The sequence below is a fragment of the Neopelma chrysocephalum genome, unplaced genomic scaffold (genome assembly GCF_003984885.1).
Source record: "Neopelma chrysocephalum unplaced genomic scaffold, ASM398488v2 Primary Assembly neopelma1_103b, whole genome shotgun sequence".
Lineage (NCBI taxonomy): Eukaryota > Metazoa > Chordata > Aves > Passeriformes > Pipridae > Neopelma > Neopelma chrysocephalum.
This window is the reverse complement of record NW_020897767.1, coordinates 5,618,073-5,633,318: the sequence shown is the minus strand read 5'-3', so window position 1 is coordinate 5,633,318 and position 15,246 is coordinate 5,618,073. Positions and strand designations below refer to the sequence as shown.

General features: G+C 41.7%; 2 protein-coding genes across 3 annotated transcripts in view; one reads left to right on the top strand and one right to left on the bottom strand.

Moving 5' to 3' along the window:
- SPOPL (speckle type BTB/POZ protein like) overlaps positions 1–8,013 on the top strand; it is a 61,974-nt gene extending 53,961 nt beyond the window's left edge. Inside the window, exon 11 of the mRNA XM_027695794.1 lies at positions 7,950–8,013. Within this exon, the coding sequence (XP_027551595.1) occupies positions 7,950–7,977 (28 nt within the window). The 3' untranslated portion in view covers positions 7,978–8,013. The remainder of the gene's footprint in view (positions 1–7,949) is intronic.
- NXPH2 (neurexophilin 2) overlaps positions 1–15,246 on the bottom strand; it is a 38,160-nt gene that overhangs the window by 6,423 nt on the left and 16,491 nt on the right. The window lies entirely within an intron of this gene.

The following is a 15,246-nucleotide window of genomic DNA, read 5'->3' as shown; positions in this document are numbered from 1 at the left end:
CAGCTCAGTGGGCTGCAGGGAAGGGACCTTGTGGGCTCGGGGTGGTACACTGATTGTGTTTTGCAAATGTTTAGTAAAAAGGTGTCTAACAAAGAACCGCCCTGTTCTGCTCAGTGCCTGATGCAGGAGCAGGAATGAGGGGGCATTGTTCAGAAATGTGAATAATAATTGTGCTTTTGTGATGTAAAACCTTTGTGGTTTGTGCAGATTTTTTTTTTCCTGTTTTGAATAAACCTTTCTGCAATATAAGAGAACCCAAAGGCCCTTCCCTTGATGGCCACATAGCGAGGACGGCCGATGCGCTTTGTTCAGATGTTTATTCACGTTGCTTTAGCAATTTCCGGGCAATAAAAAAAAATCTGTATTAAAAGAATGCAGCACAGGCTGGAAAAAAAATTATTTCCTCAGCATCTTTCCATTTCACTATAATGCATCTCTATAGTGAAAAATATTGCTGGTAGGGTATTTGAAAAATACTAGCTCAGGGAGGTTAGTGTGTCCATTTAAATAGATGGCTATTGCTGGAGTTCTCCTCTGCTGCACCTGCGTTTTCCCATTCCTTCCAAACCATCAATTTCCAAACAGAAGAAATCACCTAATCTTTTTCCCTATTACAGAGGCTGTAAAAGAGCACCCAGTTACCCTAAAATTTCCATTAGCCCGTAGATATTTTCCAGTAAGAAGCACAGTTTGGGACCCATCCAGATGCGCTGTATCCACAGTGTGCCTTGCTGTTTTCTTTTGCTACGTAAGCCACGAGAACAGCTCAAACCACCATGATGTGGTTTATGTTTATGGAGTTTTGAACTTTAAACCTTTGGTTCTTGCTGTGCCCTTCTCTGAAAGGTGGTGATTACTCTTCAAAACCTCCCTCTTCCATGCACGATCCTGACCACGGCAGAGCCACACAGGGTTAAATAACATTTGCCATGAGATATTTTTTGAGAAATGAGCCTGCATTGTTGAGACACCGGTATCAATAAATGCTCTATTTTCTCTATTTGCCCAAATTTGGGTTCATTTGGAACTCACTCCCATGTCCTTCTCTGTGGGCAAGCACTAAATAAAAGCAGGTGTCCCCGTGCAAGAGTTAATAGTTTTGATGCTTTGGGAATTTTATCCAGGTTATTCATCAATCACAAGCAATTATTCCTCTGGCTTCACCCCTGCCAGGAACTATTTAAAAACTCTTGGCAATTAGCTGAAATGAACCAGTCTGTTGGAATAAACAGCTCTGAAGCACCATTTGGCCACTCACTGGTGCTGCCGGGAGCTTTTTATCCCACCGCTGGAGAGGAAGGGGTGGTGGGAGGGAGGTGGTGTTCAGTCACCTCCTCTTGCCCCCAGTTACACCAGTGAAAAATTCATACTGGGGGACGATTCCAGTGGTCTCTTCACTGTCTGCTGCTTCTATGCCTGAGTGTCCCATGGGTTTATACTTGTGCCCCCTCTGCAGCAGCAGCAGAGGACCCTTCTCTGGCTTCCCTGTGGTGATTTTGGAGCCTCACAGGCCGTGAGGATAATGCAGCATCATCAAGTGGCTGCACAAAAGCCCCAGTTTGAAGGGAGTGCATGGAGGGGGAGAGAAATAACTCTGCTTTGTCTGTTTGAAAATTCAGTGATTTCCAGACATTTATCAAATATTAAATAATTTATGTCTTGACAGGCCTTATCAATTTTGCAAAGCACACACATTAACCAGATACAATGATCTCATATTAGCTTTTTCAGCATCTTATGCAGGAGCCCAGAAATATTAATAAAAACTCAGCCCATCATCAATTAAATGGAAAAAAACATAAAATTGTGTTCCATTATAGCCTCTTAGCCTTTTTTTTTCCCCCAAGAAAATGATGACGGGTTCTAATAATTCATCACAAAAAGCTGAGCTTGAACTTTACTGATTATTAAATATGTTTTTTTCCAAAGACAGAGGCTGTGGTGGGTTTTATGGCAGCAGATGTGATTGCTGTCAGGGATGCTTCGAGGAATTTGGGAGTTAAGCAACATCTTTCAGCAGAACTGTATAAAAGAAACATGTTTGTTCCATCAAGTCACAGCCCTATTTTTCAGGATGTTATCAGCCCGTGTGCTTTCATGATTGAAAGATGGATTAACTTTCATTTACCACTGCAGCTTCTGCCAGGAGTGGAAGCTGTGAATTAACAACTTAGGCTACCACGCAGAAAAATCCTTAATAATCCTCAATCTTCAGCTGCCCAAACACATCCTCTGGATTTTGCTTGGAAATTTTTAATTTTTGATCCTGTCTCCCCAAAATTCTGCTGAGAAGCTTATAGATTTCCCCTGAGAAAACAAAATTGTGTGGGTCAGCCTGCCCCAATACCAAGGAGCTGCTTTTCAATGAAGGAAAAGGACAGGTTTGACGGGGCTTTGAGCAACCTGATCTAGTGGAAGGTGTCCCTGCCCATGGCAGGGGGTCGGAATGAGATGAGCTTTAAGGTCCCTTCCAACACAAAGCATTCTATGATTCCATAATCCACTGAGAGCTGAGCTGTGGGGAAGGACAGAGTGAGCAGGGATTTACTTTTGACAAAGTTTGAAAAACAAAAGAAATGACAAAAGACATTTCAAATGGGGGCTGAGCACAGGGTCTGTGTGCCCTACATGGCTCTGGAAGCAGCGCTTCCAGCTTGCAACCTGGAAGAAAGGAGAGCTGTGAGCAGCACACAGGCAAAAATGGGATTGGATATGACTACTGGTCATATTCATGCTAATAGGGGTGGTGGGATATGAATATCCAGAAGAGAGGCTGAACCTTGTAACTAAGGATGCCCTCACTCTCCAGGCAAGTGAAACACTTGCCTACACTTGCACAACCTCTCCCTTGCTAAACTGTAAATAAATAAACACCAGCAGGTTGTTGTGCCTGGCTTTCTCTCTCCTGTGGGCGATGATGGACTGTTTAAAATACTCTGGTGCAAAGATAAAATTAAGTCAGAAATTCAGAGTTCACTTGGCTTGATTTCTGTCTCATTTTGAAACAGATGATAAAGAGGGACTGTGGAGTTCAGCATGACAAATTCAGCAAAGATACCCATATGGGGGGAAAACAGAGCAGGGAGTCAGGAGTGCTGATCTCTAGATGGACGGTGGCAGGGTACTCAGACTTCTTGAAGTCCTCCAAACATGTTAGTGAGGTTATAATTTGGAAAGTTTTAAAGGCTCATACAGCTATTGCTACCTTTTTTTTTTTACTCAGGGAAGGTGGTGAGAAACCCCTTGTTCAATGACTAATATAATTGGATTACTTTAACAACTTTGCCCTGTCTCCTGTAGTTAAAACTATGACAAGCTGCTTCAGCAGAAAAGAAAGCCTTCATGATTGAACCTTGCAGCCCATTAAATTTTCTGCTTGTAAATAGAATCATTAAGGTTGGAAAAGACCTCCAAGATCATCGAGTCCAACCTTCAACCCAACACCACCATGTCAACTAAACCACAGCAGTAATCCTACTAATGCATCCTACAAAGGAATTCCCCCTCTGCAGAGGGATGCTGTACTGACATCCCCGCTGATGGAAGGGAAGTGATCATTCTTGTATCATGTCCTGCTACCCATGACTGGTGACAGGGCTTCCTCCAAAGCATTGCTGGGGAAGTGTCCAAGTGGTGCAACAGGAAAGTGATGGAAAGAGAAGAAATGGCAGACTAAACTGTGTATCAGTGTTAATATTCTCTGACATGTTGTCTGAAAGTCAACTAATACTGCTAAACAAGAGTACAGCTTAAATACCTGAGATACACAACACAGTATCACAGAATCACAGAACCAATTAGGTTGGAAAACCCCTCTGAGATCATCAAGTTCAACCTATGACTGATCACCGATCACCGATCTGATTGACCAATGTCAACCAGACCGTGGTGCCAAGTGCCACATCCAGTCTTTCCTAAAACACCTCAGGAACAGTGAATTTACCATTTCCCTGGGCAGCACATTCCAAGGTCTAATCGCCCTTTCTGTGAAAAAATTCCTCCTAATGTCCAACCTAAACCTCTCCTGGTGCAGCCTAATACTATGTCCTCTTGTCCTACCACTTGTTACCTGGGAGAAGAGACTGACCCCCTGACCTGGCTACAACCTCCTTTCAGGTGGTTGTACAGTGTGATAAGGTCACTCCTGAGCCTCCTTTTCTCCAGGCTAAACACCCTCAGCTCCCTGAGCTGCTCGTCACAGGACTTGTGCCTCAGACCCTTCACCAGCTCCACTGCCCTTCTCTGGACTCTCTCCAGCACCTCAATGTCCTTCCTGAATTGAGGGGTCCAGACCTGAACAAAGCACTTAAGGTGTGGCCTTACCAGTGCCAAGTACAGAGGAGGAATCACTTCCCTAGTCCTGCTGGCCACACTATTCCTGATCCAGCCAGGATGCCACTGGCCTTCTTGGCCACCCTGGCACACACTGGCTGCTCATGTTCAGCCAGACACGACAATAAGGGTGAGCCTGAAGCTTTCCCTCGCTTTTTAGCCTTTCAGGAGATTCAGACTGTCCTAGAAGGTAAGTCAGAAAACATAAACTGGAATATTGAGAGCCAGTGTTTGACTCAGCACTATTTTCCCATCCTATAATATGGTGAATTTCCCCTCTGCTCTCCAGGTAGATGAGCAGGAAGCTGATGAAGGGCAGTTTGTGGTGCATGGCTGAAAGGGGCTTTGTCATTCCTCCTCAAAAGATCCGTCTGCATCTATATACGTCTAAAGGCTGAGGAGGGTGCAGGTACAAATCTTTAGTTTAATGAGAATATGAGATGATAACATCCAAATAACCCACAGACAAAAATACAAATCTAAAAGAGGTATGCTGGGAAAAATTTCCAATTTGATACAATTGATTTGCATATTTTTTAAACAAAACTTAGACTTCAAACTCAGTATTGTATTTTACAGAAAAAAAAATCGCTTGAAAATTCTCCAATTTGTACAACTAAGCAAAATAGTATTTTACTAAAGCAGCACTGCAGTAAAGAAATAAATTGGGAGGAAGAAGCAGCAGAAGAAAAGAGTGAAAATTAAAAATAAAGCGTCCAAAGATTTCCTATTTCAAAAATGTATTTGTGGAAAGTATGTGCTGTCTTTCTCACAGCCCTGATGAGTAGTTTTAGGTTATCTGAAGTGTTCCCTCCAGCCTCAATTGGATAAATTGCTTAGAGCATAGATAGCTTTTAAATTATATCCATGAATTGAATTGATCTACCTTTTTGCTGAGAGAACAGAAAATTTGTTCTGAGAAATGTTTCTTGCCAAAAAATGTGCACCAGTTCTATTCTTGAAGACTTAAACTCTTAGGGTTTTTCCCCCTTAAATCTAAAGTAGAGATATTTGAGATAAAAAATAAGTATCTTTTCTGTATGTTTGTGTAAGAGTAAGTCTTATAATTTTTTTCTGATATCACTAAGTAGTTTTACTCCTTTACTATATATGAGGCATTCATTCTTTAAGGGTGGGGAAGGAATTTAAATTTAAATGTAAACCTTTCTGTGAAATTCTGAAAAAAGTCTTGTATAAAAATATCTAATTCAGTTATGGTAGATAAAGAAAGCTTAGATTATATATATATAAAAAAATAAAAATATATGTACATATAAATATATGTATATATAAATCTATATGAAATGTTCAAGAAGAATTTTTAGCTCCTAACAGGATAGGCAAGGCAATGCTGTGGTGGGGTGGGTGAGTATCCACCTGCCTGGCTACACAGTGTCCTGAACTGTGTCAGTGATCAACTGTCCTTCAGTAAATAAACAGGTCTTCAAGTTGGTGATGAAATAGAGTGTTCTAGCCAGGAGGGAGTTCTGAAGGACTTCTCCACAGAAACTCTGACTTTAAAAATCGTTACGCATTTATTTCCAGTGTAGTTTCTGACACTGGGAACTGAGAGGGAGAGGATGAAACCTGAGCTAAGCATAAGGGTTCCTGTTTGTTGATGGCCTGTGTCTACTGGCTGCCTGAGCACATGTTAAGCCTGGAGTGGGGGTCACATTTCTTTTGGCAGGGGGCTTCACCTCTAGGTGCCTGTTCCTGCTCTCCACACACTCCTCTCCCTAGGCCTGGCATGACCATGGGGCTTGATGCAGACCAGCCCAAGTTACTTGTCCATATTTAAGAAGAAAACACAGTTCATGCTCTGCTAACATATAAACCCCACTGATTCTCAGGTGTTTTTTCAGTCACTCTACACATTTTCTTGACATTCAGGCTGCGCTCTTGCAATCTATTTTGAACTGAGCTTCACTACTATTTTGTATTATCTAGTGCATGTATTATCTTATGGGACTGAGACTTGTGCTTTTAGAATGAAGGTCTGGCATTTAGTTACTTTTAGCAGACATTTAGAAGACATTCCTGTTCACCTGGAAAACCTGTGAGACGTCCCAGGTGTTTTCAATCTCCACTGAAGTCACTATTCCAGTTGCAGGTGCTGCTAATAGAATCATTTAAGTCTGAAAAAACCTTTAAGATCATCAAGTCCAAACATTAACCCAGCACTGCCAAGCCCCACTAAACCCTGTCTCTAAGAACTGAGGCAGCTTGTGGGGGCAAAACCCAAACCAGCCTCTTCCTGCAGATGGAAACAGGAACACTCAACCCCTTTGCCAAGACAGCGCCTGCTGACCAGCCGTCTGTTGAACTTTACAGTTAATAATTTTCCCTCCTGCTTATTTCTTTAATGCCTGGGAGATTTCACTTTACGTTTGCTGAGATCAGTTCATTAAAATACTAATTTCAAGCGGTAATTATCTGTTGGTGAGCGCTGCCGGTGGAACCAGCGGTAGCACTGATACGCTCTCAGCTGCAGGAGAGTTCACAGATGCTCAGGTCCCTGGAAGCTCTGAGCAGGAGTCACTGTGGTGCTCAGCTGGAGGCAGGCTGGCAAGGATTTTTTTGGGGGGGGAAATGTTTTAAGAATCATAGTTAACCATTAGGGCTATTTTATGTGGCAGGGAAAGTGCATTAACAGAAAACTGCTGTATCTGTTAGAAATGAACCTGATTTTACTGAAGTTGTCATGAGGTTTTGTATGCCTTGTAGAGTTTAAACTAAAAATCAATTACGGAACAGCCCTTAATCTCCTCTTTGGAGTTGATTCATATTTGGATGTGGACTCTGAGACCCCCATGACCTCCCTCCTCGCTCAGTACGACACAGCAAAGGCTGTTTTTTCTCTCTTCCTACTCACGTGCCATTATTCAATTTTTTACTGCATTATGAAGAGGAGAGTTTTAATAATCGAGCCAGATTAAAAGAATAAAAGGATGCTTCTGACGAGTTACAAACAGAGAGAGGCTGTGCATTTCTAGCAGATTTCAAACTCAGTATTATTACAACGTGTAAGAGATGATTAACAAAGAAAAATATTACAGTTATCTACTCCCTTTGAGAGCCTAACTAATGAACCTCTACCAGCTGCTGTTGAAAAATCAGTAACACTATCACTATCAATTTCAAGACAAAGCACAGCTGACAGATGTTTGAAGTGATAAATCAGGCTGCACAAGGATTAAAATAACAAGCCCCAAATGGCCTTTAAAAGACAAAGGTGCTGCAGTGAACTATTTTCAGCCACTTTGGATCCTGTCAAAAGTTAGATCACTGATACAATTATCTTGCAAAACAGTAATGGCCAAAGTAATATGTTATGAAAAATCTAACAATGGTGATACTTGAGCCAAGTATTTGAAAAGAACAGGCTTGATACTCATTTGTGCTTTTAATGGCAGAACTGAGAATGCTGTGCTGCCCTTAATACTTCTTCTGGGAATGAGTGATGAAAAGTATGTGCTGGGCTGAAGCATAAAATGTAACTGAATTGCATTCTTGTACATTTTAATTAATCCTGTTTTAAAGCAGGAAGTTACATTTTAATAGGCAATGAGCACCATTATTTAAATAAGGCATAAGATTTTTGTGTTGCTTCACTGCAGGCTGCATTTCCTAACAACCTGCCAGTGACACGATGGAGATAAAGAGCCCATTCCTGAAGAACAACGTGTGTGCTTCCAGACTCCACTGCCTTTAATGGGAGACAACTGTAACGAGGGGAGAGAGCAGAAACAAATCCCAAGTTTCTGAACTTTGCCTCAGCTTTCACTGTTAAGTGCATCTTGTCACAAGGCATGTTTCCTCCCTAACCCTCTGTTAACCCTATAGCATTTATGAAATAAAAATGCTAGAAATGCTGTTAGAAATGCTCTGTTTAAAGCATTAAAGTTGCAGGTATTTTCCTGGCACTACTCACACAGAGCTCAGCATGGGAAGCTCCCATTGGAAAAGAGCTGCCCCTAGTGATTTCTGCACTGACATCTCAGGAAAGCTGTGGTCACTCCAAGTTCCTGGGCATGTTCCTGCTGAAGAACCTGTTAGCTGGGGTTATCCAGTGACTCCTCGTGCTCTTTGTGTGTGGATGTATCCAAGAGTCCATCAGCTGGACAGGGGGGATTGACTAGTAGTCTCAAGTTAAAAGCTTTCTTCCAGAAAACACATTTTGCAGCTTACTTCAAGGATAGTGTTCCTTCCTGGAAATCCTACTGCCCACATGTGCTTTTGTTAATGTACCCAAGCTGTGGGAGCTGCTGGGTACATTCTTGACATCTCCCTAAGAAAAATATTTCTGCTTACAAGCTTTGTGACAGAAACACGTGGGAAGTGCACGAGTACACTGGATTGCCACAGATACAGAGGGAAAAGGCGAGTTACCCCTCACCAAGAAGTGCTGTGTTGTGGGGTGAGGCTGCCTGGGGAGGGCCGGGGCTGAGGCTGCTTTGGAGATGTGGGGGAGAAGCTCCTGCACTTGTGCCTTTTCAATGAAGTGGAGGCCCTTTGGGAAAAGCCTTGGGGGTGAGCATCTTCCCAGGACTGCGCTGAAACCCATCCCTTGCTGGGAGTTCCGAGCAGCCCCTTCTCGCTGCCTTTCCCCGCCTGCTCCGGACGCCACCATTGCACCAATTTGGGATGAAGGCAAGGCTGAGGTTTGTCCTCCTCCTCAGCCAGTGTGGAAGCTGGGGCTGGACTGGAGCTGCCTGTCCTCCCCATGGCTGCCAGGGGAGCAGTGCCATGCTGGCTCACAGCTTCTCCCCTCCCCGCCTTACGCGTGGAAGGCCACGGCAGTTTTCTAAATTAAATTAAAATCTTTTTCCTTTTCAAAACACTTAGCATGGGGTAGCACACTGGGGCACTTGGAGATATTTCACTGCTGCCTACACGCATGCATGCATGCTGCTTTCCTAAACGAATTACTCTCTTAGAGAAGAGAAAGTCATTGACTGAAGCTGCCTGATTATTAAGTTTTAAGGTGAAACAATATTAGCCTTTGCCTAACAGCAGCCAGCCACGCCTGCAGCCATTGTGTACTGCATAATGGTGTACTAACAGTGACTTCATACTGTAAGGTTCTATTGAAACCCAATTTTAATCCCTTTTAATTTATTCAGCCACCTTTTATGTCCCCAAGAAAAGGAAAAACAGAATTCCTTTCAGCTTGACTTTGGTTGTACTTCAGAGATTGGGGGAACAGTTTGAGATTAGCTGGTCAAAGCTTCCTAAAATACAAAGATCTTTCTTAGCCTTTTTTTTTTAGCTATTTATCAATTAAAAAACTCGGGGTTTCTGACTTATTTTTGAAACAACCCCCCCCCCCCGTTATTCCCATTCAATACCAGTGCGTGGTACATGAAATGTTAATTCCAAAATTAAATGATAGGTTTGAAACACTTTAAAAATTACAAGGTTTAAATTTGAAATTCAATCACCATGTAAGTTTTAACAGGGCTTACTTAGAAATTGGTCAGTCATCTGTCCTGATATAATAAATCCGTGACTTGGGTTTACAAAAGGGAGAAGAGATGAGTTTGATATCTAGTTTGCCTGGAAGAATGTCGTAGCTCAGGCCTTGTTTGTTCCCCTGCAGGAATTTAACAAGATATTTAATATCTAGGATCTTTGTATACGCACTGTAAGAACAGAAAGAGGATCTGAAGACAGAAAGGCACAGATCAGATGAAAATGTTATGTTCTAGCACAATAGGAGTTAATACAAATTGCTGTCATTTGCATGTAAAAATATAATTTCAAACCTATTTGCTCCACGCGCGCTGTATCTGTATCAAACAAGAAGGGAGCACATTCAACACATCTTTACATCTTACAGTCTCTCTTTTACTGTGAATTACTTTGCACATAACCCCAAGTATTAATTTGGTCTCATACCACGATGCATTTGATGCATTCCAATTGGCATATAGAGAATAACATTTCCAGGTTGTGGAAAAGAACTGTACTAGCAGGGTGCTTGCAGTTGGTGAAACAAGCACTGATGGCAGATAAATCACCTGCAGGAGGGCTGGGGATGAGGGAAATGGGACTTTAGCACGTTGGTTTTAAGGTACACGCCTGAAACACACACCCTAGAAAATGTACAATCCTAGAAGCAAGACAGAAGGAAGTGTTCTCTTCGGATGCAGACTAAAAGTGTTTTAGAAGAAAGGCTATATAAAAGCATAACCTGAAAAGTCTTCCCTTAAATGCAAATAATGCAAACTGGAATGCAAATATCAGTGGATTCATAGGCTGTAACAGCCAACTGGATCCCAAACCTGCAAACCCCCCAGAGGCCTCAATATGAGGTTGGTTTAGATGAGCATTCTGTGAGAAATCTCAGCTCCATTGGCTTATTTGTCTTCACTCACAGCAGACATCCTTTCCCCAAAAGTTTAGATAATCATAGAATCACAGAATGGTTGATGAGGTTGGAAAGGACTTTAAAGATCATCTAGTTCCAAACCCCCCTGCCATGGTCAAGGACACCTTTCCTAGGCCAGGATGGTTCCAGGGGTACTACTCTCCACATTCCTCTGCTAACAACTCATTTGACTTCTCTGCTCCAGGACTTGACCACGCAGGGTAACAAAACCAAAATGTTCCTTATGCACCTTGGTGTTCAAATTTCTTTGGGGATTTTTCTTTTTCAGTTGACCACAGTCCTGACCTCCCTTGCAGGTAATGAATCTGCTTCCAAAATAGACTTTTGTAATTTAAGGTTTACTCTGAAAATATCCACTCTGCAGTAGTCAGTTCTCACTATGTTTTAAAAAGCAGAATAAACCAGTTCAGAAGGACTCATGATTGCTAATAAGACCTGTATTCACTGCTTCATTCATGCACTGACTGAACAGATGTAACACAAAATGACGTCTTTTTCATCAAGTTGCCAAATTCTGAGTCTGTATAAGAAACCTAACCACTAGCCATGAATGGGTTTGGGAATGAGTGTTAACAGGTGCCCTGAGTAATCTCAAAACCCAAACACACTGGGGTTAGGAAGAGCAGGCTTTTAGAGCAGGAGATATGAGATGAGAGCTGATAAGGAGAAGCTACAAGAACTTGTGATGTGTAAGTGATGCCAGGCTCAAAAAGCCACACAATCCTTCTCGTCTCTAATGTGTGTCTTCACACGGATTGTGGAGATCAAAGAAGGAAACAAATCTAAATGTAACTGCTGCCTAGACCAAAGCTGGTAATAGGCTTGTGACAGACATAAAAGCAACTCTGCTGTAAATGTTTTAAACTGCCTCCTGTGGATACAAAAGGTGGTTCTACAGGGACAGGAAGTAATCCCCTGTATTAAAATTTAATGTGTTGCCCTATGTGATCAATTACAAAGCCTATAAATATGTATGTGCGTGACTGAATCAGTAATAAAAATGTGATTTTAAAAATCTCTGAGTCTCTATGCTCAGGCCAGTAAACTTGTTACATCAAATAGCATTACAACTTCTGATACTTATGGAAGAGCCAGTTGCTTGTGATAAACCATTTCAGGAAGGGTTTGTTTGTCTGTCCTACCTGCCTGCAATGCTGCAGGGATAAGGATGAAGGGAGCTCAGCCCTGTGCCAATTCCCTGTGTATCTGGATCGTTCACTGCTACAAACTAAATCTGGACCAGACATGACCATCAAATTCACTAGAGTATAAGCACAGTAGTCTGTTACAGATTTTGGCTCAGAAATGTGTGTATAAGTCTGGTTTCCCTGTTCTTCTTGGCTGAGTTTGAAGCTAGGAACCTTCCAGCTCCTGTTGGAGGCATAGCAGCTTCTTCTGTCCACGAGTCATGCATGGAGGAGGGCATGGACTCACAGTAGAAACAAGGATCATTATCACCTATGTTCAGAGAACAAGAAGCTTGGATATGTTACTTCACTGAACAGAGAGCTAATATTTCCATAACAAGCTCCAGAAGAGAAAATCTTGGCAGATGTCCTTCCAGCCAGCAAAGGGCAACACCTCATTAAGTGTAGATAAGATGTACATGGCTCATGCTCGACTTCACTTAGTGCTCAGCTCAACTTCAGCAGAAACTCTTATAGCTGAATATGGATCGAAATGTCTAAACAATTTTGATGTTCAGTTCATTGCTGCTCAATACTCGGGAGGAGATGTTTTATCTGGAGTGCCAACAGCATGCTTCCCTCAGCTGCTCTTCTCCATTTATCTTCATGGTTGGTACACAGGAAAAATGCAGCACAGATTGGAGGGAGGAGGAGGTCACTACGCTTCTTGTTTGCACTTCTGTCTGGATTGGGGTGCTGATTTCCTGGCCTTGTAGCCAGGCCGTGATGCTCCCACCCCTGTTTGGGTCTTAAGGTATGAGAACTGCTCCTGCTCTGGTCTAGATTTGGGAACAGGGTGTCCATCACATGCCAACAGCTTCCCTACTCATTGTATTCCTCCCCTATGCCATCCCACCTAGTGCTGTACATTGGGACCACATCACTAATACCAGGCTCTGCATTAAAGACGGCCAGTCTCCTCCTCCGTGCCCTGGCTTGCCATGGAAACCCTCTCCTTCCCCAGGTGAACTGGCATTCAGGCCCACACACACAAAACTGAGGGAAAACATTCAGTTTGGAAACATGTGAGTATTAAAAGGTCAGATCAAGTCTGATGTTCTACGTTAAGAGACGTACTTGATTTCCTCTATGTTAAGTCCAAAGCTAAATGCACTATGCTTGGGTCATTTTTAGTAATAAAAATCTTGTCTTTTACATAACTGTACAAGGAAAATATTCCCTGCCAGAAGTCAGACCCATGCAAACATCCATAGGTTTCAGTAAGAAATAAGTGGAAAGCACATTGGCTGCAGATTTAACTTCTCCTGTCTGACAGCTACAGTTTAGAAACATGCAAATAACTGATACATGTGATTGTGACAATTGTAACACCAGGTAGTCCTGAGAGAATATGCTCTGTTGCAGAGAATGGCTAAACACTGCCTTTGGCTTTGATTATTTATATTATGTGATAAGTGAATGAACAAGGTACATGTGGTTTTTGTTGCTCCACCCATGACTTCATGTGAGCATCTCTTATTTTTTTTTTTTGCTGCTGCTAATATTACAATTAAACCTTGCTATATGGTCTGGGAATTTATAAAAAGCCTTCTCAGCTGTGCTGCACAAAATACTTCTTACAGAACTATTCCTTTTCTGATTTCCTTGGTGCCTACATTATTTTCAGAGCAAAAAAAAACCCCGGGTAGTCAAATCACACGACCTACAAAAAGAGTGAAAAACAGGGCCTTGCTTGCTCCCAGAAGTGAGGAAATGTAGTGTTAAGACTTGAAACTCATTTCCAATTTTCTGTGTTCATACTGTGGTCTCTAAACAGCACATTATCTCACACACCAGATGTGCAGCAGTATCTAGGTACTACAGGGTGTGATAAGTGTGGAATTTCAGCCCTATTTCTTCTTTTATGTTGTAAGTCAAATCCTTACTCTGATTTTAATTTAGGGTTTTGTCTTGTTTTCTGTGTGCTTTGGGGGGTGGGACAGAAGTGGGGAGTTTGGTGCTCAGTTACACAAATGGAAAAAGAAATCATTGGGGACTCAGAGTATTTTAGTTTAACAACACAAGAGAAATCAGCACTCACACCTCTAATTTTATTTAAATTGGTGTAAAACTAGAGTGTAGAAACAAGCTGATGTGATTAACTCCACTTAAGTGGAATTTGCCCACAAGTGAGCAGTCTCTTGGCTGGCACAAGCTGCATTTGGAACTGAAATAAAATGGAGAGATCTTGAAAATTTGAACAACTGTCAAGTGCCATTCTGAAAATACTATTTGGGTATTAAGTAATTTGAACACATTACAATAAATAACACTGCTACTTTTGTGTTACTAAGATGTTCAATAATAATAATAATAATTATAATAATGTTCTGTCTCAGCTGAGAGGTGGTGACCCCATAAAGCAGTCAAATGGTGTTGCAAATGCACGTTTTTCATATATAAGTAGTCATCCAGGAAATAGAGGAAATAAAACTTTGCACCAGGATGAATATAAAACTTGGATCAGCATGGTAATTTTCTGGTATGTTAACAGCATTTGGGAGCTTGGAAGGTGAGAGTTTAAGCTGAAGGGAAAAGGGAGGCCACGGAGGAAGAAAATGAGCCTTATTCTTCAAGGCACATTTTTGTCTTGCCGTTTCTCCAGGAAGGTTCCTTTACCTTCCAGGAGTCACCAAGTGCTCTTTGGATTCAGAGGAAACTTCTTGCTGGTTTCTGTGGGCTTTCTCTGGGGCCCAATGCCTGAACATCAGCTTGGGTTCTGGGGAAGCTGAAAAGGTTTGGTTCCTTGCAGGATCAAATGTCTGCACACCTCTAAAGAAGCTGAGCATGATGCTCAGTGCTTCCAGTCATCCACAAATGAACGAGCTAATTAATTTTTTTATTTTTTTTTGCTCTGCTATACTGCATAGTCCAATTAAGTTGCTAAGCCAATCATCTTGAAATAAATCAACCATATTGTTACATAATTCTTCTTAACAAAGAGAGATGTCATTATATGAACTAGGTTCTAAGGGTGCCAGATGCTCCTAAACAGGGAGTCTAATTTATTTGGTTGATTTTAAGAAGCAACTCATTCATGTGTGATAGATTTTGTCATCCCAAATGCTAATTCTTATCTGAGTTTAAAGTAGATTTCTGTCTCTCTCATACATAAATGAGAGCACACAAGAGCTAAATATGGACATTCCTTAATTCTCCATCACACAATCACATACAAATCTTGTCCAAAAATACTGAATAAATGTCCTTTTTAGGACAGTTAATAGGATTGCAACACAAAAGAGGCCGAAACCACATCTCAAAATAATTGTACCAGATATGTAGAAAAAACATATGATCTTTGAAAACAAAGCTTTTGCTGAAGAAAGAGAACAT